We start from the raw sequence: 25,742 nt of genomic DNA on the forward strand, positions 1-25,742 counted from the left end.
TTCGTGCCAAATTCCGAAGCAACCTTCCTGCTAAAGCCATTGGCCACAGAATCCGTGTGATGCTGTACCCCTCAAGGATTTAAATTTAATGAAAAGTAAATAAAGGTGTAGATTTGTAAAAAAAAAAAAAATAAGGTCAGGGATGGGGGCGGTATGGGGAGTTATTTCCTAAGCATCCCTGTGAATCAGCCAAGGCTCCTCTTGCTGATTAACTTTCACATAAAGAAGATACCAAACGGGGGTACCTGGCTGGCTCGGGGGAGTGAACGACTCTTGATCTTGGGGTTGCGAGTTTGAGCCCCGTGTAGGGTATAGAGATAACTTTCAATAAAACTTAAGAAAAAAAACACCCAACAACAAATGAAAGTATATTTTGGGAGGGAGAATAAACCAATCTGAATTGTATATTTTATTCCTCTGTCCATCCCTCAATAATAGCATAGTCTATCCCATAGTCTATCCCATCTACTTCTAACACATCTTTATACTTGTAGAGGAGCTGGATGTGGAGGAAATTCTTCCTAGAAGTTCTTTTGATGTCTATCTGTCCTAGAACCAAAAGCTCTCATCCCCTGAGCATTAGCCACATACCAGACATTGTGTACTGAGCACTGTCTCATTAAATTCACTACACCCTGTGGGAGAGGTAGTCATCCCCCTTTTGCACGTAAAGAGACAAAAGCTTGGAGAAAGATAGAGTAACTTTCCAAAGTTACGCGGGGAGCTCAGGTTTTTGAAACCAGGGTCTGAACCCTTATCTAACTGTGCTATAGAAGCGCTGCTGGAGAGATGGAAGCTCGAAGGGGACAGAAGGGATCCCAGATAAATTAGCTCCTTGTTGCAAAAAACAGCCTTTACCCTGTGGAGTGGTGGTTCTCATCCTTTCTGAATCATAGGTTCCTTTGACAACTAGATGAAAGGTAGAGGCTACCCCTTGAGAAAATTGTATGTTTGTAGTCTGTCCTATGTAATTTCAAGGAGTACATACACTTCCCCCCACCAGCTCAAACATTACAATAGTCATCGAGTGGCACATACCCTTGACCTTAAAAGAATGTATTCAAAGCTGTTCATTTAGGTTGCACCTAAGTCGTCAACAGAAGGCTCCATTTCGGTAACAGGCACAGCTGCATGATGGGAATATGGTTCAGACTCATCGTGTGTATTTGCTTACAGAAATCTAATTCTAATCTAGTGTAAACCAAATCTCCAAACTAAGGTTGTTAGGTTACCAAAGCCAAGTGCAGAACGATGTACCGTGTTGTGTTGTTGTGGTTTTAAAGGGTTACACGTTGCAGTGCATAGCTTACCTGTGCAAGGACTCGGGAAGCTGTTGACAGCTACCTCTGGGGAAGAAAAGTTCAAGTTAAACCTTTTTATACAAAAACCTCCTTTTACCTTGAGGAAAACTGACTCACCAGCTAAATAAAAACCCCGCACCACAGCAACAGGACTGGACGCCTTGTGGGCAGAGCCTCCATTCCCATCCTCACTGTCTCAAGCCGGCCGAGCTGCTTTAACAGTTGACGGCAAATGTGGACCACCGATTTTCTCAATCATCGTTTTTATTAATTGGCTTTATAGGCTAAAGTGCATAGTAAAGACAAAAAAGGATATGCATACATAGGAAAAGGACATTTTTCTCACCAACATTAGAAAGACCTGAGATGCCTAAGTGTCTGTTCTAGGAACAACGGACTGAGGGAAAATGTATGCGGGCAGCAGGCCTGGGGGCTGGCTTCTGGCATGGGTCTGGGGCCTGCAGAAGCTGCTGGCATGCTAACCCTGCCCAGGCAAAAGCTGTAATAGTGTTGGGACAAAGGGTCACACTTTGGATAGCTGCTGCTGGTACCAAATATAAGTTTCATTCCATTCAGGGCCGTGGGGAACCAGCACTGCTACGGAATGTCTCGTGCAGACAAAGAAACCTCCACCATCCCAAAGTGCCAGTCACAGGAGAGGGTATGGGGGGGAATCACTCCTTAAGTTAGCCTGGGCCCACTGCAGAAGCCCCCAGCTGTGGGTAGGCACGCCTTTCCCACTCTCAGTGAATATGTAACTGGGTCAGGGTTAGTCACTGAAGTCTTTGTCTTATCACATGCCTCCGTCTCTGGGAGTGAGGGTGCCCAAGGAGGGTGGTGGGAGGGATTTTTGTGCTCCTTGAAAGGATAAGCAGTTCATAAACAACTCCTCTGGACCTCTGTTTATTAGAATTAAAGTTAGTCTACAAGTTAGGGCCTGGCAATTAGAACTGAGTCTGCTTCACTGAGTTCGTACTCTGCGCCCCCAGAGCACTGCAGGAAAAACATCTGACTGAGTCAGGACCCAGAGATACCGGTAGGTAGCCCAAGGTGGAAGCCCCAAACGTGCTCCAGGGAGCCCTTCCACTAACTTGCAGGAGGAAAAAGAGAAGAAATCTGTTAACTTCGCTCTCAGTTCTGGAGGTAAAGTGCTTATTCTAGCGCAGGGGAAATCTAGAAACAAATGTCAGCAACCCCTAAAAGTGGATCCTTAAATAGGTGCTAAGACTAAAGGACAATAATAAAAAACAAACTTCGGTTCCTTCATAAGGGAGCCGATCCCAGCCAGGAGGTGGCTAGGCACAAGGCAGCAGTGCGCCACCTTCCTACATCATCCTCTGGATCTCCTCAAAGTTCATCAGGTTGTTGGCCGTGTCCGACCAGGCTGCATGCTGGGCTCCGTCCATCTCAGAAGCAAGCTGATTGCTCCTCTCCAGGGTATGATTTACGCCCCCAATCACCTCCTTACAGTCAGGACACGTGCCCCTCTGCATGGCTCCCCCACAATCGCTAATCACGTAGATGTGGCCATTGGGGCACTTGAACCAGTGGCCACGAGGAAAACCCATAGCACTGACTATCTGCACTCGTTCTTCCTCTGAGATGCCCAGGCCAGAGCAAGGAAGGATGTTTTTCAGAGCTTCCATCTTTTTCTGCACAAGCTGCTCATCCTCTTGGGTGAACTTACATGTTTTCTCAAGGATCTTCCGGACACTGTAGACCTCTTCCGCTGTGCTACCTTTCATCTTCCCCTCTGCCATCTTGCAGCGGGACAGGAGGCTGACCAGGTATGTGAGCCTCTGGATTTCACTTTGGAGGTCATCCAGTTCCTGCCTGGTAAAGCTCAAACGCTTCTTGGCTAGCCACGTATGGACCTGTTCTAGTCGAATCCCCACTCTCTCCTGCTCTGAGACCTTCACCTTTTTCAGAGAATCCCACAGGCCAGCCAAGTGGTCATAGAAGCTGATGTAATTCTCGACAAGGCCCAGGTCCTTCACAGACAGATTTTTCTGGTCCAGCTTCTCCTTCAACATCACAAAATCTTCAGGAAGCAGCTGATGGAGGAGGCTCTTGCTTTCCAGCAGAGCCTTAAGTCGTTCCTGGCTGGTTGCAATTTCCCCTGCTGAGCCCTGAATCTTTTCCTTGACAATTTCGATCTCTTCCAGCCGCTGTTTGATGCTGGTTCCGTACCGCAGGTTTTTACGGATGGGCACCTGGCAGATAGGGCACACCTTCAACCTGATGGCAACTTCGTCATCCTTCTGCTCATTCATGTAGCGGTCCAGGGCTTGCACCTCAAAGATGTGGCTGCAGTCTTCTAGCTGCACAAAGCGGGCGTCAGGCTCATCCTCAAAGCCGAAGAAGATCTGGGTGACTTCTTCCTGGTGGCAGACCCGGCACTTCCTGGGGCACGGCTCCCCGCACAAACCGATGCAGGGGTGGCCGCAAGCCAGCAGCTTAGTACAAGGCACGTAGCAGGGGGGTCGGTTGCAGGGTTCAGAGCAGAGTCTGGTGCACTGGTAGTGCTGGCAGCGCCAGACACAGGGCTCCACGCAGGGGCTGCACAGCTCCCCACACTTCTTCTTGCACTGGCTGTGGACACAGCGGTTCTGGCAGGTCCGCTGGCAGGGCGGGCACTCGCCGATGCATGGCTCCTGGCACTTGTGTGAGCAGATGAGCAGGCGCTGGCAGGGCTGCTGACAGCGCTCGTGAAAGCGCCCTTCGAAGCAGCTGTGGCAGGAGCCGGGACAAGGATGCCCGCAGTCCAAGACCGTGCCACACTTGGTGCTGCACTTGACTGGCAGGTCGTACATGAGGTCTTGCACGTGACCACATTTCACCTGCTGGCTGTGCCCACACTTGAGTTTCACGGTGACCATTTCCGAACATAACCGCACACAGTCTTCCCCACAGGGGTGGCTGCACCTGTGTCCGCATTTCAGAACCTTGGGGCAAGGCTCTTGGCAGCAAAAATCGGACTCAGGCATGGAACAGGGAACCATCTGCTCATGGCCGCACCGAAGAATGATTTTGCGCACCTTCACCTGACAAGGCTGACACTCCTGGAAGCAGACCAGAGGGCACCGGTGCCCGTCCTGGCAGATGACCTTCTGGCACGGCTTCATACACTGGAACTCCTTGTGTGAGGAATCATAGGGGTGGCAGGCACGGGTGCAGACGTGCCCACAGCCCAGCCGGAACTCACAGGGTAGGCTGCAGCCTCCTTCGGGCACCTTTTGGAAATCAGCAGCTTTGGATACCAAGGTGTGGGTGTCGGGATGGTTCTGGCAGCAGAGTCGGAGCGTGCGGCCTATCTGGTCGTTCTCTCGAAGGGTGTGGATGATCTTGCTCCACAAGGGGACCTTGGCCAGCATCTGCATGTTTCCGATGCAGTACATCCCCTTCTTGGCGCGGGACAAGGCCACACAGATGCGGTTGGATATCTGGAGAAAACCCACCTTGCCTTCCTCGTTGCTCCGCACTAATGAGAGGAGGACGATGTCATTCTCTTCTCCTTGGTATTTGTCAACCACATGGACCTTGACCCCAGCAAATGTCTTGGCTGGCATGAGTTTGCGCAGGCAGAAGAGCTGCCCGGTGTAGGTGGTGAGGATGGTGATCTGGGAGGGCAGGTACTCCTGGCACAGGAAGTACTTGCACAGTTCTACCACAAAGCGAGCCTCATGCTGGTTCTGGTGGCTTTTGCCTTCTTGGATTTCCTGTTCAGGAAAGTTGTGTTCCACAAAGAAAAGGTTGGAAGAGACCCCCTAGAAAGTACAATACGAGATATGTTAGGAGGCTCACTCGTGCAGTTTTTTCTGTCTTCACAGGTACTGGCCATTGACCCTAGTCCAGGGAGAGACCATGCAAGGCTTTCTGTATACTTTGTACCACAACCTTTAATTTTGGAGTCAGTCAGCATGTGCTTTTAGGACCACGGTAAATGGATAAAGAACTTGCGTATTTTAGTTTTTAATACATTTGTTTGATACAAATATTTAAAACAGCTATCCACAATCCAATTATTACAGTCCAGGAAACAGGCAGCAGCTATGATGATGAAGATGTTGAGCGAGGAGCTAACTTACATCACTCCGCTGTGCTGACCGCTTTACACAATTATCTCCCTCCAAACAGCAATGAGATGAGGCAGCACCCGTTATTCTCACTCTACAGAAGACCCTGACATTCGGAAATGGTATTACTTGCTGAAAAGTTACAAAGCTACTAAGTGGCAGAGTTGGGATTCAACACCCACGTCTGTCTCAACTTCTGTATTATTTCTCCCCTTAATAACAAGCTTTTAAGAAAGGTGCCTTTAGGGGAGCCTGGTGGCTCAGAGGGTAGAGCCCCTGCCTTTGGCTCAGGTCATGATCTCAGGGTCCTGGGACCAAGCCCCGCATCAGGCTCTCTGCTTAGAGCGGAGCTTGCTTCCCCCTCTCTCTCTGCCTGCCTCTCTGTCTACTTGTGATCTCTCTCTGTCAAATCAAATCAAATAAAATCTTTAAAAAAATTTTTTTTTAATTTTTTAAAAAGGTGCCTCTGGGGGTGCCTGGGTGGCTTAGTCAGTTAAGTGTCTGCCTTGGCTCGGGTCATAATCCCAGCTCCTGGGATTAAGTCCTGCATTAGGCTCCCTGCTCAGCAGAGAGCCTGAGCTTCTCCCTCTTCCTTTTCCCCTGCTCGTGCTCATACTCTCACTCTCTCAAATAAAATCTTAAGAAACAAAAAAAGAAACAAAAAAAAAAAAGAAAAAAAACGCTGACTCTAGTCCCTTCTGAAAACCCTTTCCCACCCTAAGGAAATACAGCCCTCTAGGGTGTTGACAGCATCACATAAACATCAGGTAGGGCAGACTCACCTTTATCTTCTCGTATTTGAGAACAGAGGGATGATTCTCCAGATCTTGGTAAATGTAAGGGGTCAAAAGCCGGGCAATTTCAGGGCGCATGCGGTGCTGAAACAAGAACGTATGTCATTAGAAACGCAGCCAGAGAACAGTTTTCCAAAGACTAGGCTCCTGGTGGAAAATCTGGAGGTAACGTGAAAAGAACAGAGAGAAAAAAAGAGAACGCAATCAGCTCCTTTGTCCAACACAAACTCAACGCTGAGTGATCTTGTGGTATTTTGAAACAGAAAAGAAAAGAAGTCTGACAGTCACCACATTACTAAACCAGTTTTACTTATTTATTTATTTATTTACTTACTTATTTTTTAAACTAGTTTTATTTTATTTAATTTATTTTTTTAAACCAGTTTTATTTTTATGAGACCTTTCTTACTGGCAGTTGGCAGGCTCCCAGGAGACTTCTCCTGGACATTTGGTAGATAATAATAGAAGTCCAGCTTCTCACCTGGTAATTCAGACGGACAAAGGGAATGTTTACTTTCACCAGCCGTTCAAAGAGGGAAACCTCAAGGTTGAAATTCTTGGCTAGATCATACACATTGGCACTGGGACGCAGCTAAGAAAAGAAACAAGTCTGAGAACTCTGTATTGACATATTTTATCCATCCATCTACCCACCGACCCACTCACCCATCAAAATGCTTTTTAAGGGGCAGACGGGTGGCTCAATTATTAAGTGTCTACCTTTGGCTTAGGTCACGATCCCAGGGTCCTGGGATTGAGCCCCAAGTTGGGCTCCCTGCTCAGTGGGAAGCCTACTTCTACCTCTCACAAACCCCCTGCTTGTGTTCTCTCTCTCACGGTCTGTCAAATAAATAAAATCTTAAAAAAAAAAAAAAAAAAAAAAAGTTTTTTAAGTGCCTTATATGTGCCAGGCACTGCTCTAAGTACTGACAAGCTAAGGATAAAGAGCCACAAGGGCCAAAGAGGCAAGAAATAAGGGTGATGTGACAGAGTGCCCAGGGGTGGGAGTTCCTTTAAATAGGCCTCTCTGAAGAGTGACCTCTGAGTTGATGCCAGCATGGAGGAAGCTGCCTATCATGTGGAAAGCCAGCCATGAGAGGAAGTGGGAAGGAGGGCAGCAGTGGGAACACAGTGGGCAAATGAGATGGTGACAGGAGGAGAAGTCAGAGAAGCAGGCTGAACCTGAGAATATTTGCTTTTGCAGGCCACTTTAAGAAATCTGATTTTTCTATGAAGTCAATGGAAAATCACTGGAGGGTCTTAAGGTGTAGAGTGACATGATCTGATTAGCTTTTTTTTTTTTTTTTTTAATTCGCTGGCTCCTTTATAAAGAATGGCTTAGAGGAAGACAAAAATGGAAGTGGGGGACTAAGGAGCATACTGTCTGAACAGTCCACTTAAAAGGCCATTGTAGATTATAAAAGTAGCAAAGGGAACAGATAAAATTAATGACACTACCTCTGAAATACACCCCAAATCTAAGAGCACTTGCTGTTAAACTGAATGTAGAAGGTGAGGGGAAGAATCATAGAAAGCTGCAAAGTTTGAGGACTGGTGAAGCAGAGAGGCCAGTGTCTTCCATCTGAGTGCACCCCTTAGTCCTCTCTCTCCACCTTCTAGGGGCTCCTGCCCTACCTGCTGGTGGTCCCCAATCAGAATGAGGTGCTGGCAAGCTTTGCTCAGCGTAGCAATAGTGTGGGCCTCAAGGACTTCAGCTGCCTCTTCCACAATGACGATCCGAGGCTCCACCTTCTGCAGAATCTGACGGTATTTGGCAGCACCTGGAGTCGAGAGAGAGGAGGCTCCCTGAGCTCAGGCACTGGACCCTGTGACAACTGAGCCCTCACATCTACCCAGGGCTGTGCTGACCACCGGATGAGAGAACAAGGGCTGTTGGGTGGTCTCCAATCAAACCCATGTTGGTCATTGCTGGGGTTCCAAATGCAGCAGGAGCCAAATGGGAACATTTCACCATCAGTTTCCTAAACGCAGCTTGCTTTAGGAGCTTCTTACGGCCTTTTCCCCTGCTACAGAAGCTCCTCTTTACCTGTCCTAGATAGTCCGATAGCAGCCTGGCGCTAGGAGTGAACAGCTGGGTCAGGTTAAGTTCCCCACGCCTTCTCACCTGTGGTCGTCATTCCTACAACCTGGGCATCTTTCAGGATGTGCAGGTCTTCCTGGAGCCTCAGCTCCGCCATCCTCTCTGCTGACGTGCGGTACTGGCGCTCATAGTTGAGGATCTTTCGGCGGGTGTCGGCCTGGTACATCTGTAGCCACAGCCTGGAGAATGTGAAGAAGCGGAGAGAGGAAGATGTGTGCTCTTTGAGAAGGTGGAGGAACCCCCTTTCAGTGTGTATGAAATGGAACCTAGACCCTTGAGGAGCTTATAGACCACAGAGAGAGAGAGGAAGGAGAGACCCAGGTTTACAGGGACCCAAGAGTCCAACATGCCGGACAGAAGGATGTGCAGAGCCATGTACACAGGTGACCAGGAGCTAAGGAGGGGAGTAGGATAAAGAACAGATGTTAACTACTGAGGAGAGAGTAAGGGACTTCAAAAAGCTTCCAAGAATTTCTCTCAAATTCTCCCTGCCCCATCCCTACTTGAGTCCCTTCCCCTAATTCTTCGGTCTTGGTTTACAAGTAAAACAGATTGTGTCACTAACTACCCTGCTATAAAACGTTCCAACGGCTTTTCAATACTCTTCGAAGAGTGGCTTCTGATAATCCAGGCTCCTCATCTTTGCCCCATGAGGCCCTGTGGTCAGGCCCCTGCCCACCTCTCTGACCTCACTTTCCATTTCTCTGAGCCACAGTCATGCTGGCTGCCTTCTTTCCATTTCTCAAATGGCCATATTCCTTCCCAGGTCAACGCCTTATGCATATGGTCCCCATGATTTCATCTGCTCCCCATTCCCTGCTAGCCTTGCTAATGTCTACTAATCCCTCAGATCTTGCCTCCAATGTCACTTTCCTAGATACCTCAGACCAGCTCAGACCCCATGTTAATATTCTTAGTACTCCTTGCTCCTTTCTTTCTTAGTGTTCATGACCATTTGTAATGGTTTGTGCAACTAATTTGTCTCTCTGGACAACTTTAAGCTCCGTAAGGTAGAGCTGAGTGTATGTTTTATCCCACGGCCATGACCCTAGCACTCAGCTCAGTGGGGCATGCAACCAATCATCAGTTAACACTGTTGAAAGTCGTGGTGAAGCAATGGGGGGTTACGTTCCAGAACAGTAAAAGAACCCTTTGGGGAAATTATATGAGCTGGTTGGGGGAGGGTGTGGGGAGTGGGCATAATACCTATACAGCTGCCATCGAGAATTCAGGTCCAGCTGCCAAACATCCTGGATCTCATTGGCCTCAGCCTCGGTCATGGTGTTCAGTTTGCGAAGTTCAACCTTCACTTTCTTCTTCATTTTCTTTTTCTGGCTGCGCTGGGTCTATGGACATCAATACCAGCCAGGGTTACCATCTGAGCAGAGGTGGGCCCAATTCTAAGACCAAGGTGGGGGCCAGAGCACAATAAAAAGGAGGTGCCCCCTCGGAAGAACTTTGAATGTCTCACACTCTCCCAACACATACTCCAGTACAGTATGGCTAAACGAGGGCTCTGGAGACAGTCTGCCTGGGTTCAAAGCCCCATCTACCTCTTACTACGTTGTGGGCCCTAGAGTAAGTTATTTAGCCTCTGTGTACCTCAACATCCCCTTCTAAAAATGAGAATAATGGTACATCTTCGCAGGCCTGCTGAACTGACTGAAGGAATAAGTACATGGAAAGCACTTTGGAATGCTGCTGACGATAAGTACCACTGCCTGTCTGCTGACCACGTTCTATTTCTCATTCCTAAAACACTCGTCATGAAAGTAGCAGACATGAATCTTTCTTGTCAAATGCCGTACAGGGCCTGCTAAGATGGTCTTAACACCATCAAAGTACCGTCAACAAGTAGGTGAAAGGCACCGTTTAGTAGAAAGTGCTCTCCCCGGCTCCGTACTAAGACTGAGGCCATGAGCCTTTAGAAGGATTGGCATGAAAGATGGCTATCACAGTGTTCCGTATCTCCCCCCACTTCAAAACCAAACAAATCAACTCCTCCTAAGGCCATGTGGCAGAGAGACGCCCAGCCCATAATTCCACGTACTGGGATCAGACTTCATCCATCATGTACAGTGATACGGACCTGAACTAGATCAGGTTCAAAGCTAGCAGACCACTGAAAACTACATCCAAAGTTGCCTTTGAAAGTCCCTTAAATTATCAGTGGAGGTCAGAAAATGTCATTTTGAGTATCCAGTCCTCTACTGTCATAGCAATGCATGGTAAATTCAGAGGACCAATTGGGTTCTACCAGAGGAAGGACAGAGGGAAAGTCTAGGTGTTCACACACCATTCTGGCTTTAAGAGAAACATCAAATTCCAAGGTGAATGAAGGATGAGATTCCATCCAGCCTGTACAGCTTGCTTCATTCTGCTTTACTTGAATTCTCTAAACTCTTAATGTGTTGTTCACAGGCTCATTTGCACTAGAGAAGATAATATCCACAAAAGCACTAAGCACTGAGATCCTAAGTGTCTGATCTGACCCACACGCGAAGTATTTTTCCCAGAGTTCAAGAGAATCGTTTGGTTATTGGCTTCCTGTTTTTGTAAATTGGAATTTCTTGACAAGGCCCCTCTGAGAATTTTTATACTCTTGGGAACTGGACCCACCTTATACTATGGTGAGGCTGTAAAAGGGGGAAATTAAGTTAACTGTGAGGACAAGATGAATACACTGCTGTAACAGAAGTAGGTGAGAGGCTGCAGTTCTAATCAGAACAGACGTTCTCAGGCCTGTTTCACAGGAGTTTAACCCCCGCCCACCTGGCAGGAGTAACTGAACTCCCACTCCCCATTCTGTTAGGGATTCCAGAGGACACAAGCAAGTGAGTTTACCTCCCACTCTCCTGCAGCTTGCTCCTGCCCAGCTGTTGTTCCGGGGCCATAGTTGTCTAGCCTCATGGCCAGAAGCACTTTAGCCAACTCGTGGACTGCCCCACTTTCTTCCTTCTTCCGCCGCCGGGGCCTCACCACCTCTTCCTCCTCAATGACCCGGTCTGCTTGAATTAGGTCAGCCTCCTCTGCAATCTCTATCAATGAACCCTCCTCTTCCCCTTCTTCTTCTTCCTCTTCCCCCTCTGCCTGGGCTAGGAGGAAAGCAGGCAGGGCAGTGGTGAAACGCTTGAAGCCAAAAAATAGCAGAAGGCACTGAGAAGAGCTCAGATGCATGAAGACACTCTCAATGGGGTTAAGTGGTTACCTCTAGCTGGCGAAACTGGGAGAAATCAGGGAGGGAGACTTAGGTACTTTTTCATGGTATTTTAAAATACCATATAAATGTATCCCTCCCCCCCTTTTTAAAGATTTTATTTACTTACTTAAGAGTGAGTGAGAGAGCGAAGGAGCAGGGGGAGGGACAGAAGGAGACGGAGAAGCAGATTCCCTATTGAGCAAGAAGCTGGACATGGGGCTTGATCCCAGGACTCTGGGATCATGATCTGAGCTGAAGGCAGAGGCTTAACTGACTAAGCCACCCAGGCACCCCGAAACGTATCCCTTTTTAAGAAAGATTTTACTTATGTCAGATATACAAAAGAGAGGTATGCAATGTAAATGGACAATTTAAAAGATAATAAAATTTGATAAAATGGACATCCAGGCACCTCATACCCAATTTAAGAAGAAAAATCAGCCATTTCTTGAAGACCCTTGTGGGCGTCTAACCTCAATTTTACTGCTCCTATCTTGCCCCCCCACCTTTCTTTTAAAATAACTTTACCACATTTATAACGTATACACACCTCTAAACAACACATCCTCTAGTTGGCTTTCTCTTTTTTTTTTTTTTTAACTTTTTTGAGCTCTATATCAAAGTAATAATATCGTATATATTTTCCTACAACTTGTTCTTTCCATTCAGCCTGTTTTTGAGAGAGACTCATACGTTGCCATATACACTGTGACTCACTCCTTTTCACTGTTGTACAGTATTTTATGATCTGAATGGATAGTACTTCATCCATCCATTGTATAAATGTTGATGAACACTTGAGTTCTTTCTATTTGAGTTTTTCTATTATTATGAAGTGGTTGCGCCAATTAATATCCCCATTAGCAGAGTTCCTACTGCTCTATACTCTCGTCAGTGTGGGGTTACAGCAAACTTAAATTTTTGCCAATCTGGTGTATAACAGCATCTCCTTGTGGTTTCAGTTCCTCTTATTTCTAATGAGCACTCTTTGTTTACTGACCGTCAGAATTTCCTATTTTGTAAAAACGAAATCTTGCCATTTCCAACGATGTGGATGGAACTAGAGAGTATTATGCTAAACGAAATAAGTCAATCAGAGAAAGACAATTATCCGATGATCTCTCTGATATGAGGAATTTGAGAGGCAGGTTGGGGGGTTGTGGGGAGTAGGGAGGGAAAAAAATGAAACCAGATGGGATCGGGAGGGAGACAAACCGTAAGAGACTCTTAATCTCAGGAAACAAACTGAGGGTTGCTGGGGGTAGTGGGGAGGGACAGGGTGGCTGGGTGATGGACACTGGGGACGGTATGTGCTAAGGTGAGTGTTGTGAACTGTGTAAGACTGATGAATCACAGACCTGTACCCCTGAAGCAAATACATTATATGTTAATTTTAAAAAATTAAAAAAAAAAAAAAGAATGTCCTTTTTTGTGATGTTCGAGTAAAGTATGTTTTATCTATTTTCCTATCAAGCTATTACTTGCCCCTCTCTGATTGATTATAGCTCTTTATACATCCTAGGTATTACTTCTGAGTTTTACTCTCTGGTCTTTACCATACTGCACCTTAAGATGTGGTTCTAGGTAGATATGCACTCTTACCTGTATTTTCAGGTCCCGCTGGAGCAACATTTTGGGTGAAGGAACCGACACCCAGGCCCAGCCACTCCAGCATCATAGATTGCTTCCAGCCCTGGAAGCAAGTCCACTCGCTATCCTGAGGAAGGAATAACTATCAGTCATGAGAATTCTATGACAGAGTAAAGGAAAGGTTTCTGTGAAGGACCAAAAATAGTTCCCTTAAAATTTAGAGGCTATAGTTTGGAAACCCTTGGGCAACCAGATCATTAAACACGTCTTGCCTAAAATTTAAAAATAAAAATTTCCTCTCTAGATCAACTCAGGACCTATGGCAGCAGTGCGCCTGCATTCGAAAACGGCAACAAATGGCTGGAAGTGGGCCGCCAGCACTTCTTTTCCAGTCAGCCAAGCCTTCTCTTCCCAGTGTCTCATATCTAGCCTGCTTTAGTCATTTATGGATCCTAACTGACCCCTTCAGGCTTCTGGGTTAGTAACCCTAGAAGTCACCAATTCATTGATAAGAGAGTTACCATTTCACTGGGTTCCTGACCAGCCAATTTACAGAAATCACATCAGTTAGTTCTTAGAATATCCCTTGAATGCAGGCGTTTTTATTAGCCGTTTAACTGCTGAGAGACCTGAGGGTCACACAGGAGGCACACAGGCAATCTGTATGACGTAGGTCTGCTGACTTCAAGGCTCTCTAGATGTGCTATGTTGCCTTGTTATGATTTTGTTTTACTTAACAATCACTCAGAGCACACTAATTATGTTAAGTGGTTTACAAATATTAACTTGCTTATCCAAAGAACATTCCCGTAAGAATTACATTGCTCTCTAAAAAAACTGCCATTTTTGCAAGTCAAATTTACAAATATTAGCAATTTCATATGGCTCAACTTAATGTTATTCTCATCCCCACTCTATAAAAGAGGAAATGGGCATAGAAAAATTAAGTAACCTGCCTAGAGCAAAACAAAAATTCATGTCCAGCAAGCCGGCTCTGAAGTCTTGGTCCTGACTACTATATCCAGCCACCTCTCCTCGTGAAAAAGTACTTCTCACATTATGGCAGCATCAGATCATCAAAACAGCTAATGCTCTGGAAGGCTGCTTCTGCTGGAGACTCGCTCCAAGTACTGAGGCAAGGGAGATGTTTAGAACCCACAGGATGACCCCTACCTGTGCTGGTCCGTTCATCAGGCTTTTCCAATGCTGGGGAGAGATGTATTTCTCCAGGTGCTGTTCCCGTAATACACCACGCATGGTGCACTCCAGGGTCTGGGCCCCTTCATGCAGCTCTTGCTCTGACTCTTTCATTTGTGTCACAATCTGCCGAGAACAGAGAGAAAGAAATGAGGAAGAAGTACCATCATCCCCTGAAGTCAGTTCCTACAGTGAGAGAAAAGAAAGCTAAGACAGGAACAGCAAGAAGAGAGAATAAATAAATAGACCAGTCAACAAACCAACTCCCAATCACATTATTGTGGTCTCAAAACCAAAGGATTACTACCTAAAATATCTAAAAGACTCTTAACAATCAGTAAGAAAAGGAAATGACTAACACAACAGAAAAACAGGCCAAGGATACTGTTGCAGACACTTCTTTTTCTTGGTAATAGGAACTGAGAGTTTTGTTGGGCTACACTGCTGTCCAGCTAGAAGATGGGCTGTAAGCAAGGGCAGCTGGTGGTTTGGGGAAGTGGCCTTAAAAGGTCCTGGCAGGGGCTGTTGGTGGGGGGGTAGGGGGCTTTCTGTCCTTTTTCCACCTTGACGATGAGGGCAAAGGTCACACCACAGGACCAGCAGAGTAGACAGCTGGAAGGAACCTTTGTCCTTCACCACTCTGTGGAGTGGCTCCCTATCATCTCTGGACTGCGTACCCGGGCAGACACTGCTCTCTAGCACATTTCCACCTTGAACTATCTCAGACAGCCCAAGCCAGAACTCACGCTCATGTAGGCTCTCCGGAGGTGCATGGGGAGGCTACGGCGGAACTCCCGCTTATTCCTCAGCTCCCTCAGGGTGAACTGCTTCAGGATTTCACTGTTGCTCCTTCCACCTACCCGTACGATGCTGGTCTTCTGACACTTGTAGATGCCTATGGGGCGAGGTAGAACACAGCAGAGGTGAGACAAGCTATGCTGGATTCTCTCAGGAGAGACCTCTGTGTGTTTGGGACGTTGTCGCAGCTGCTCCCTTAGCGAACAAACTGGGGCCTACAGGACTCTACCCCAGAGATGAAATGACCTGCAGAGCAGTAGTGTGGTGCTTAAGAACACAGGGTTTAGAATCAGACAAACGGGGACCCAAAGCTTGATTTCATCACTGTGGCTATGTAAACTAGGGCAAGTTTCTTGAGCTCCAGTCCTTCATCTGTGACTTGAAGACAAGAAATACTTTCCTGGGGCACCTGGGTGGCTCAGTGGGTTAAAGCCTCTGCCTTCGGCTCAGGTCGTGATCCTAGGGTCCTGGGATCGAGCCCTGCGTCCAGCTCTCTGCTCAGCAGGGAGCCTGCTTCCTCCTCTCTCTCTGCCTGTCTCTCTGCCTACTTGTGATCTCTGTCTGTCAAATAAATAAATAAAACCTTTAAAAAAAAAAAAAAAAGAAAAGAAAGACTTTCCTTACAGGGTATGGTCTGGACAAATGAGAGCGTAGCTGTATAGCTCCCAGGCAGGTCTTGGCACAAGGTAAGCACTTAGCAAATGTTCTCTATTATTCACTCCACAGGCTGTCACTGATCGGTCACCATGTGCCAGGCATGTGCTAGGTTCTCAAGATACAGCAGGTAAAACATAGACTCAGTTCTTAATTTGTTCTCATGTCTCACAGTATGGCAGAGATTACACATTACATAGTTTATCATAATAGCAGTAAGTACAGTAAAGACTATAAGCCCACGATGCTGTAAGTATCTAACAGGTTACCTTACCTAGCTCAGGTGGGCTAGTGATCCAATTCTTGAGGATCTAATATTTAAACTGAGATCCCAAGAATAATAAAGATTTACTCTAGGTTAAAGGAAGATATAGATTGGAAAATAATATTATAAGCAAAATGTTTTCAATTAGCAATAATCGCACCTCGGATAAACCTCAATGGCTACGATACTGCCACAGCGCAAAGCTATATTATAAGCAAAATGAAAAACATGTACTTATTCATTCGTTAATGCAATTCGTATTTTTTTGAGTACCAAGTACGTGCCAGAATCTGTGAATATATCAAGAGATGGGAACAATCTCACAGTGTTTAAAGTCTAGGGTAAAAACACATACAAACTGCTACATACATATTAAGTTTCTGAAGACAAAATACAAAAGGAGACTTAACCTTGTCTGGGGCCACTGGGAAAGTCTACCTAGAGAGATATTTAAGGGGACACCTGAGGAATGAGTTGGAGCCAACCAGGCTAGATGAGGTCACTATGGCGGGAGAGGAAAAGAGAAAAAGTGAGGGGGGAATAGCCTGGTCCAAGGGAGAAGCTGGAGGAATTGAAGACAATCGGTGTTGCTGGACTTAGGGAGAACAAGGGAAGAGGTAGGAGATAATGTTCAGAGTTAGGCTACAGCAGACCACACACAGCACTGCAGGTCATGGAAAGGACTATGGACTTAGTTCAAAGACAATAAAAAGCTACTGAAGTTGCCGAAAGTTCAATTATAAATGTCTTGATAGAGGACAATTTTGCCTAGACTTACCTTCCAGAAACTGGTCCAAAGCATGATTAGTGTAACACACAACTAAGATGGGGAATTTCTGGACACTAATTTGCCAGACAGGCTCATTGGTTAGAAGCGCCTGAACAATTTTTAGACCCACGTAGGTTTTGCCTAAAAAAACAAGGAAAAAGGAGAGTTAAAAAAAAAATTAAAAGACTTCCTAGAAGGAACAGTTAATTATTTACAGCAAATCATTATTTTAAAAAATTTGAAGTCCTACAGTGAGATGGTTTAAAATCCAAGGAGCACATTAGGTATATTACAAAAAGCTCCCACACTCTTCTGCCCCCAGCCACCCAGCTTCTCTCTTGGAAGCAGCCAATATTACCAGTTTCTCGTGTCACTTTCTAGAATTAGTCATTCTATGGAAATGCAAACAAATAAGAATATAGTCTTTCTCTAGCCTTCCCCCCCCCCTTTTTTTAATGGAAACAGTTGCAGACTATTTTCACTATTCCACATCTTGTTTTTTTCACTTAATGTACCTTGGAGATAGTTCTCTATCAGCACATAAAAAGAAACCCCCTCCCCTCTCTCTTTTTTCTAATCTAATCTAATCTCTCTTTTTTCTCTATCTAATATTCTAAGATATTTTTTCACAACTGTAAGGTATTTTTTTAGTCAGTACCCTCAGGCAACAAATTATTTAGAAATGCTTTCTGTATATCACAGTAGACTTGCCTTTGTGATAGGAGGAGAAAACTCACAGAAATCAACATTGAAGTTAGAGTTATGGACTCATTAGTAAATGGCTGATAATTAATTAAGTCTATTAACAGATAAATTCTTACTCTCTGTCAGGCTGAGAAGGTAGCTACTGTCTTCAAAAAACTCAGAGTAAGTGAGGATGCAATATAAGATAATCAAAGACTTCAGTAGAGCAGGATAAATAACAATTTCTTTCTTCCGTTTTTCCTTCAAATAGTAAGTACTGACTACTTAATATGCATCAGACACTGGGATAGGTGCAAGAAATAAATAGTGAGCAAAAACCACCACAGTTCCTGGGGTGCCTGGGTGGCTCAGTCAGTTAAGCGTCTGCTTTCGTTCGGCTCAGGTCATGATCCCAGGGTTCTGGGATTGAGCCCTACATCAGGCTCCCTGCTCAGTGGGGAGCCTGCTTCTCCCTCTCCCCGTGCTGTTCTCCCGGCTTGTGCTCTCTTTCTCTGTCAAATAAATAAATAAAATCTTAAAAAAAAAAGGGCAACACAAAATCAGGGGCACCTTGATGGCTCAGTAAATTGGGCATCTGACTCAGTTCTGGCTTGGGTTCTGATCTCAGGGTTGTGGGACTGAGCCCTGAGTTGGGCTCTGTGCTTGGGGCGGAGTCTGCTTGTCCCTCTCCCTCTGCTTCTCCCACTGCTGTTCTCTCTCTCTCTAAAATAAATAAGTTTTTTTAAAAATTAAAAAGTATCAAATAAAAATTAATACAGCCTTTGATGAAGCAAAGGTCATGCATCTTCCTAAGTCTGACCCCATGGTGTCTTCTCTAACCTTGTGATTTTGATTACTATGCATACCAATGGATGCGCACTGGAAAGTCACCATGAACAGCTACTTCATAGATAAGTCTAATTTTAGGAGAATGTCTCTAATCAAGCTATTCCAGAAACCTACAGTTAAGCCTCTCTTGCCTATCTCATAGGCAGTGTCATATGCTCTGAAAAACTCTTACCTGTTCCAGGAGGTCCTTGAATAATAGCCAGTTCCCTCGTGAGAGCAAATTGCAAGGCTTCCATTTGGGAGTCATCCAGCTTCAATGCTTCTTTTGAGGGCCACTGACTGGGGTCTAAGACATTCACTCGGGGATGTCTCAAGCCCTCAGCATTCCTCAGAGATTCTCCAGTGGCCGAGGGATTCTTTATTAGGGGAGTGAAATCATATCTGCCTCCCATTAGCAAGTACCGTGGCTCCTTCACGTAAGAGTCACACTCCACAATGTTCCTCTGGAAGGGAACGTCTTCCTCCTGGACCTCCTGGAGTCCTTCCAGGACATGCCTATAGGCTTCAAAGTATGCAGTTGTCTCCACCATGAGGAAAGAGTCCGAGGGCTGGACCTCTGCTAGCAACTGTTGGCTCTGCTCGTTGAAGGACAGCTGGACAATTCCTCGGCAGAGATCTTCCTGCTCCCGGTTAGACACAGTGGCGAAAAGAAATGTTTCAAAGTTGTCCTTGGACATGCACACCAAAGATCCATAGAGCAATCGCTTGGAATTCTGCCAGCGAACAAACTTGAGCGGTTTTGTGTCGAAATGCACCTTATAGACAATGCCTGATGATGAGCACACAGGGGTGATAATCCTGGTATCAAAGTAGATTCGGATGTCATCAAACTTTCTCTTCCTCAGGCCTTGGTCTTCAAAGCTTTGGAGAAGTTCCAAAATGCCTTCTCGTAGGGGTCTAACGAAATCTTCTCTTAAGAGTCGGAAGTGGGTATCCAGATAGACAGCAGTACTGTCGTACTTCCCAGTGATGATGTTGGGACGCAGGAATGGCCTCTCATCCAAGTGCACTTCGTTGTAAGTAGGGTAAATGGGCATGGTCCTGTAGCTCTCAACATGGTCTTCTGCCTCAGGCTGCACCAACGTGTAGGTGTCCACTCGTAAAGTGCCCTCTCGCCTCTTTTCCTGCAGATGTTCAATGATGGTCTGCACCTTTTCCAGGTTCTTCTCTGTCTCCTCTTCTATGTCAACCCCAGAGGCTCTCAAAGCATTCAGAGAAGCTGGCAGGAGGGAAATGAGCATGGAAGTTTCCTGCACAGAGCTGGCAGGGAAGACACTTACAAGATCCTGGAGGAGGGAGATGATGTTGCTTATGTGTTCTGGATACTGGTTTCGAATATCAGGGATGGGTTCGGTGATCATCCCTACCACGTAATTTGGCAGGCAGACTTTGAGGAATTTAGAGTTCTTCAATATGCCCAGGACATGGAGAACGCTCTGGCGGTCCATTTTAGAACCGCAAGCCTTCCGAAGCACCTGGCAGATGAGCTCTAGGAAATTAGATTTCATAACAGAATGAGACAGGAGCTCTTTCAGCCCTACACTTGTGGCAAGAGTGATGACCACTTCAGAAGGGTCTTTCTGTAGAAGATTTTCTAGGAACTTGTAGCCGAGTTTCTTCACCTGCTGTGGCTGTTCTGAAGGCTTTTGGTGGGGGGTCCGCCACTGTTGGAAGTTTTCATCAGACCATGGTGGTCTGTGATTCCTTCCCTCCTGGTTGCCATTTCTCCGCCTAGCATCATTTTCCTGACCACGTCTTTGGCCTCTAGGTTCATCACTGGTGTGCCCCTCATGGTTTCTCCTTCCCTGATGTGGGTTCCTGCCCATAGCCCCAAACCTTTCTTCTCTTTGCCGTACAGGAACAGCATGGTTGGTGGCCCTAGGCTGCCTTCCCGGCTGGTTGGCTCCTCCTCTGAGAGCACTGGCTGGTGGGTTATTAGCCTGATTTCTAGCTCTTGGTGGTAATTCTCCATCCACAGGCCCTAAAGACAATGAGATATTGGGTAAGCACAAAAATGAAGGTGCAAGGAAATCTAATAGGACAATAATGGAAGACTCTCATTTTCGAAAATAACTAAGGAACTTAGATTTTCTTTGCAGAGAAAGTTTCCTATGGAGTCATGTAATAAATGTAAAACAGATTACTATGGTTGCTATATATGTCATGAAAATTTTTTTTTTTTTTCAGAAGGTGCAAAAGGGAAAAAGAATAAACATTGGTTGGGGCACCTGGCTGGCTTAGTTGGAAAAGCATACAACTCTTGATCTTAGGGTCCTGAGTTCAAACGTCATGCTGAGATTATTTAAATAAATAACTCACAAACATGTAGCCTAATACATGCTAGAGAACAAATACTTGCAGTATCTCATCTAGTCCTCATAAACTATGATTATTTTAGAGGGTCAAAAAGATTAGCTCATTGCTTCTAGTTTTTTGCAATACCAAATGACTGCCAAAGCCTGAGTTCCAAAGCCAAACAGATCTGGTCCAAATCTTGTCCTCGATACTTCCTCACTATATAACCTTGGCCAAGTGGCATAATTTTTCTAAGCCTAAGTATCTACGTGGGTGTAAAGATTAAATATTTATAAGATGCTTAGTAGAGTACCTGACACATAAAAAGTTCTCATTAATGTTATCACTAGCAGCACTAGTAATACTTTTCTATTGGGAACACCCTCCTAACTTCTAGAGTCACTGGTTATACCACTAAATGATTATGTCACAAGCGACAGAGGCATCAAGTGGGATAAAAGGACAAGAGAAATGCTTCTTGAAATCTGTCCAGCATCAGACGGCAAAGTGGATGATGGGGCTTCCTTTAGCAAAATGTTTTTGAGCTAATTAGTATGTTGAAAAGGAAACTGAAAAATGAAACTGAACTTCTGTTTTAGGAAACTCAAAAACGAAACTTAAGTTTTTCCTCCCTTTTGAAGCACAAGTTCATCCACATAGCGTTATCTACTGCCAATCCCAGACAAGTTGTTGCTGGGGGAGGGAGGAGATACACCCAATCCGCACAGGAAAGTTAACACCACCCTGTGGATGAAGCTGAACTTGTTTTCCTTAATCTGCCACATATTTCTTAAGTAACTTGGCCAACATACCCAAGCCCAGTTTTTTTTCACTCCCCTTTCCTATAAAATTGATGGAGCTGACCCAACTTAGGAGAATTACTTGGAGATTTTATTTTTTATTTATTTTTTAGAAAATATTTTATTTATTCATTTGACAGAGACATCGAGAGAGGGAACACAAGCAGGGGAGTGGGAAAGGGAGAACCAAGCTTCCCGCGGATCAGAGAGCCCGATGTGGGGCTCATTCCCAGGACCCTGAGGTCATGACCTGAGCCAGAGGCAGACGCTTAACGACTGAGCCACCCAGGCGCCCCATACTTGGAGATTTTATTTTTTATTTATTTATTTTTTTCATACTTGGAGATTTTAAAAACAAAATAAGATTGTATACAATGATATGAAGATAAAAATGTTATGAACGCACATCACAGTCAAGATGATCATACCATTTCATGACATCAGATGCTAAATCCATTTTTGTACACTTTTTGTTTTACACTCTGTAGAGAAAATCTTATTGTGACAACACAAAGGAACATTTGATAAAATATAAATACTATACTACTGAAACCTAAATTCTATAAGTGTTACTTTCTTATTCACTTTTCAAAGTCAAAATATCAGAAGAAAGTCCTCTTTCTACTATTTTGATCTGAAAGACCTGATGTTTTAAAGAATGAAAAATTGTACTGTTTCTCATTCTTTCAACATTCATGCAGCTCATAAAATAAAATTCAACAGTTCTTTCTCATTTGTTTCACAGCTAAACTCAGGTGACATACTGCAAACTTAGGGAAAAGCAAGAATCCATTTGGTTTTGTTTTAGAAAGTTCTAAGCAAACAATCGTCATAGCAGTAGTGATGCTTTCAGAACTGCTTTGGTGACTAGGGTTCTAGACACATGCTATCACATACATACCCACTAACATGTATGGATGTTAAGAATCTTACATGTGACTGGTCTGATTAAAATGTGTAAAGCAACATGCGGCACCTGGGTGGCTCAGTGGCTTAAGCCTCTGCTTTCGGCTCAGGTAATGATCTCAGGGTCCTGGAATCGAGCCCCGCATCGGGCTCTCTGCTCAGCAAGGAGCCTGCTTCCCTCTCTCTCTCTCTGCCTGCTGCTCTGCCTACTTGTGATCTCTCTCTCTGTCAAATAAATAAATAAAATCTTTAAAAAAAAAAAAAAGATGTGTAAAACAACATATGTAACTTTGAAGACTTGATACCAAAAATAGGGTAAATATCTCATTTCTTTATACTGATACCACCTTAAGATGATACTATTTAAGTATTTGGGGGAATAGGCAAAAATATAGAAATTAATAAAGTACTATGATAATAAAATCCATGTATTCAATTATTACAATAAAATGACATTATTTGGATATACTCATTTAAATAGATATTAAATTAGTGTTAAATTTCAAAAACATATTTCATCTGTTTCTTTTTGCTTTTTTTAATGATGTTACTAAAAAATTAAAAATTACATTTTTGGCTTGACTATGTGTCTGTTGGGTGGTGGTGCTCTAAATCAGCGTTATTTCCAATTCAGACACCTTACACTACCTTTGTTAAAGGGAACTGTACCCATTCATCAGCTCTCTTAGGGAAAGGAGAAGGCTATTTTTTTGAATCATTCATGCTATGGCTAAGGAATAAGCCATTCTTTACTGGAGAGATGCTCTCAGTCTTAGGCGGGCCTATTCATTCATACAGAACTCAATTTCCTTCCCATTAGGTAGAAAATCTTGCTCACCTCTGTGATTAGTATAGGGATTCCTTGGCCTGGCCTCCAAGCAAGGTCTTCTGTCCTCCATGCCTGAATTACATGAATTCCTTCACGTTCCCGTTACTTTCAGTTATCTGGAAATCTGCACAGATTGAGAGAGATCAGAGCCCCTGAAATACAGTATCTAGCAGAAAAAAACCCAAAATAGCATCAAGCCAGTCCTTCTGCCTCTACATCTTAATGATCTGTTAACTAAGAGTTAAATACGGATTTAATCATGGGTGTGAGTGTTCAACTCTGTGAATGCCCAAATATGATATAAAATGTTAAATTCACAATTTAGATGATTTCAAATTCCCCTTTCCCTTTATCCCCGCACTTCACTGGGGTAGAAGGAGTTCATCAATTCCCATTTAAAACTACTGTTTGGTTTATGCGTTTAGCCAAGTACTTAATCAGTTGCTAGGTTTCATTTTCCTCTCCCATAAAGCAGACAAATATTGTTTCCAGGACAGAAAGTAGTATGTTTTTGTTAATCCAAAACCATGTATTCACCACCCCACCCAGCATTTATATTACACAGGACTCTGTAGCTTACCGCATTTTATAGTTTGTAAATAATTAGTGACCAGTTATCCCTTATCCTATTCTTTGGAATGCAGCCAAACTGATTAAGCCCTCTATTCTACTGAATCAAGAGAAGGAAATTACATGTTTCAATAACCAGAGGCTTAGCCTCTACAGGACGCTGTTTCCCCTGGAACAGCTAGAAATGTGTAGTTCTATCCCTCTCCTCTTTTTTCTACCTTAAAGGTTTCTGACAGTGATCCTATAAGAGGACGAGGAAGCCCCTTTCAGGGAACTTCTCAGTACTACTCACACACATCACATGAGCTGGGGCTAGGGAAACAGTGGGTGACTCAGAGTCCTCAGCAAAGGGATTTTTGAGACTGTCCCTCTCAGTGAGTTTTAAAATATTCATAGCTGGAAACTGTGAATAGATTTGGCAATAATGGAGGAATAGCTTTTATCCCCATCAGAAAAAGGAGTCCGTTTCCTTCCTGCTGGGAATATTGTGGGTGAATCTCTTTCCTCATCACATCAAACCTAGCTAGCTCTCAAGTGCAGATTCAGTATTTCAGGTCTTCCCCCGCCTCCGCGCCCCCCCCCCAAGCCCTTAATTAAAAAAAAAAAAAATGTGAGAAAATGCTTTCTTTCTCTTGTTGAAAAACACTGCAACAGAAACTCAGAAATTTCCTGGGGGTAAAAGAAATGGGAAAAAAACAATAAAGAAAGCAAAGGGAGGAGCAAAGAGAACAGGAAATGCCATGAAATAAAGCAGACTAAAGTGGGTTTCTTTGGGAGTCAAGGCCTAAAAGGGCAGGAAGAAGAAAATCAGTGATGGTCAAGCTGGTAGACGGGTCAAATCAGAGGAGAATGGTAATTACCAAGGCGGGGAGGTGGAAGAGAATGAAATGAGAGGTCAGGGGTCCGTATTGGGGGGGGGAGGGTTCAGCAGGGTCCCAAGAAGATACTAGAAAGAAGGATGGAGGAATCACGGGCACCCAGGAGCCCAGGGGGTCCTGATGGACGTATCAGGGGGTCGAGGAGGAGTCAGGGTCGTGCGGAGGCACGAAAAAGGTGCTATGGCTAGCCTGGGCCGGGAATGGCAGAGGCGGTGGGGGGGGGGGGGGGCTCCAGAAGAAGAGGGTCGGGCTGAGCTCAGCTAGGGGTGTCCTGAAAGTAGGGATGGGGAACGCAGGTGCTGAGGGTTAAAGCTGGGGGTGAAGGAGGCGATGGCAGGTAAAGACCGAGGAAGATGAAGGGGGCGGCTGGGGCAGAAAGTGAGGGCAGAGATGGGGGTAGAGGGCAGAACTGAGGGGATCGGAGGCGGAGGTGGCGATGGGGGCGCCCAGAGGATAACGCGGCTGTGAGGGGGGCACCCGGGTCTCTGAGGTGGATGATGGGGAGACGGGGCACCGACGGGGTGGCAGGGTACTGAGGAGGCGGCGGGGATGCTGAGGCGGGTACGGGGCTCGGGGGACTGAAGAGGGCGCCGGGGAGAAGCGGCGTCAGAGGCAGTGGCGGGCGGCGCGGGCGCCGGGGGGTCGCGGCGGGCAGAAGCAGGTGCGAGGCCGGGGCGCGGGGCGGGGGTCACTCACCCGGCTCCGGCACGTCTTCTCGCAGCCGCCGCCGCCGCCGCGAATGAGGCTCGAGTTCGGGCCCAGGAAGGTCCGCGGCCCCACCCGGCGCAGCGCACTTTCGGTTTCCTTTCCCCGCAGACACTGGGCGGGGCGAGGGGCCGGGCTGACCGCCGGGAGGCGGAGAAGAAGGAGGGTGGGGTGTGGGGGAGGAGGAGGGGACTTCGGGGCAGCGAGCGAGGGGGCCGGGCCCTGTGGCACTGCTCGCGCGGCTGAGGGGCCGGCTGGCGTGGCCTCAGCTCCCCCCCGCGGCGGGACCCGCGGGCTCGGGCGGATGCGGCTGAGGGGAGGGGATTGCGGGGGGAGGGTTAACAGTGCCCAAGGCCGTCGCAGGCCTCAGCCCGCCCGGGAGGAGGGGGAACCCGGCGGGCGGCTTAGTGCGTGCGAAGCGCGACATGGGGGCGAGGCCGACGAGCCCCGGTGGCCCCGAGTGTACGGCGAAGGGGGCGGGG

The 25,742-nt window shown here is 45.9% G+C and overlaps 1 protein-coding gene and 1 pseudogene across 1 annotated transcript; both read right to left on the bottom strand.

Moving 5' to 3' along the window:
- Nucleotides 1-1,547: 1,547 nt before the first annotated feature.
- ZNFX1 (zinc finger NFX1-type containing 1) lies at nucleotides 1,548-25,351 on the bottom strand. The gene is made up of 14 exons (XM_045981753.1): nucleotides 25,252-25,351; nucleotides 23,117-23,231; nucleotides 18,450-20,258; nucleotides 16,754-16,885; nucleotides 15,005-15,153; nucleotides 14,235-14,384; nucleotides 13,074-13,188; nucleotides 11,117-11,367; nucleotides 9,479-9,618; nucleotides 8,297-8,451; nucleotides 7,807-7,952; nucleotides 6,653-6,763; nucleotides 6,160-6,255; nucleotides 1,548-5,068 (listed from the first exon to the last, which is right to left on the bottom strand). The coding sequence occupies exons 2-14, from the start codon at nucleotides 23,175-23,177 to the stop codon at nucleotides 2,627-2,629; spliced, it is 5,757 nt and encodes a 1,918-aa protein (XP_045837709.1). The 5' UTR covers nucleotides 23,178-23,231; nucleotides 25,252-25,351; the 3' UTR covers nucleotides 1,548-2,626.
- Nucleotides 15,989-16,180, bottom strand: LOC123927381 (annotated as a pseudogene).
- Nucleotides 25,352-25,742: the final 391 nt, after the last annotated feature.

The sequence above is a fragment of the Meles meles genome, chromosome 16 (assembly GCF_922984935.1).
Source record: "Meles meles chromosome 16, mMelMel3.1 paternal haplotype, whole genome shotgun sequence".
Taxonomy (NCBI): Eukaryota; Metazoa; Chordata; class Mammalia; order Carnivora; family Mustelidae; genus Meles; species Meles meles.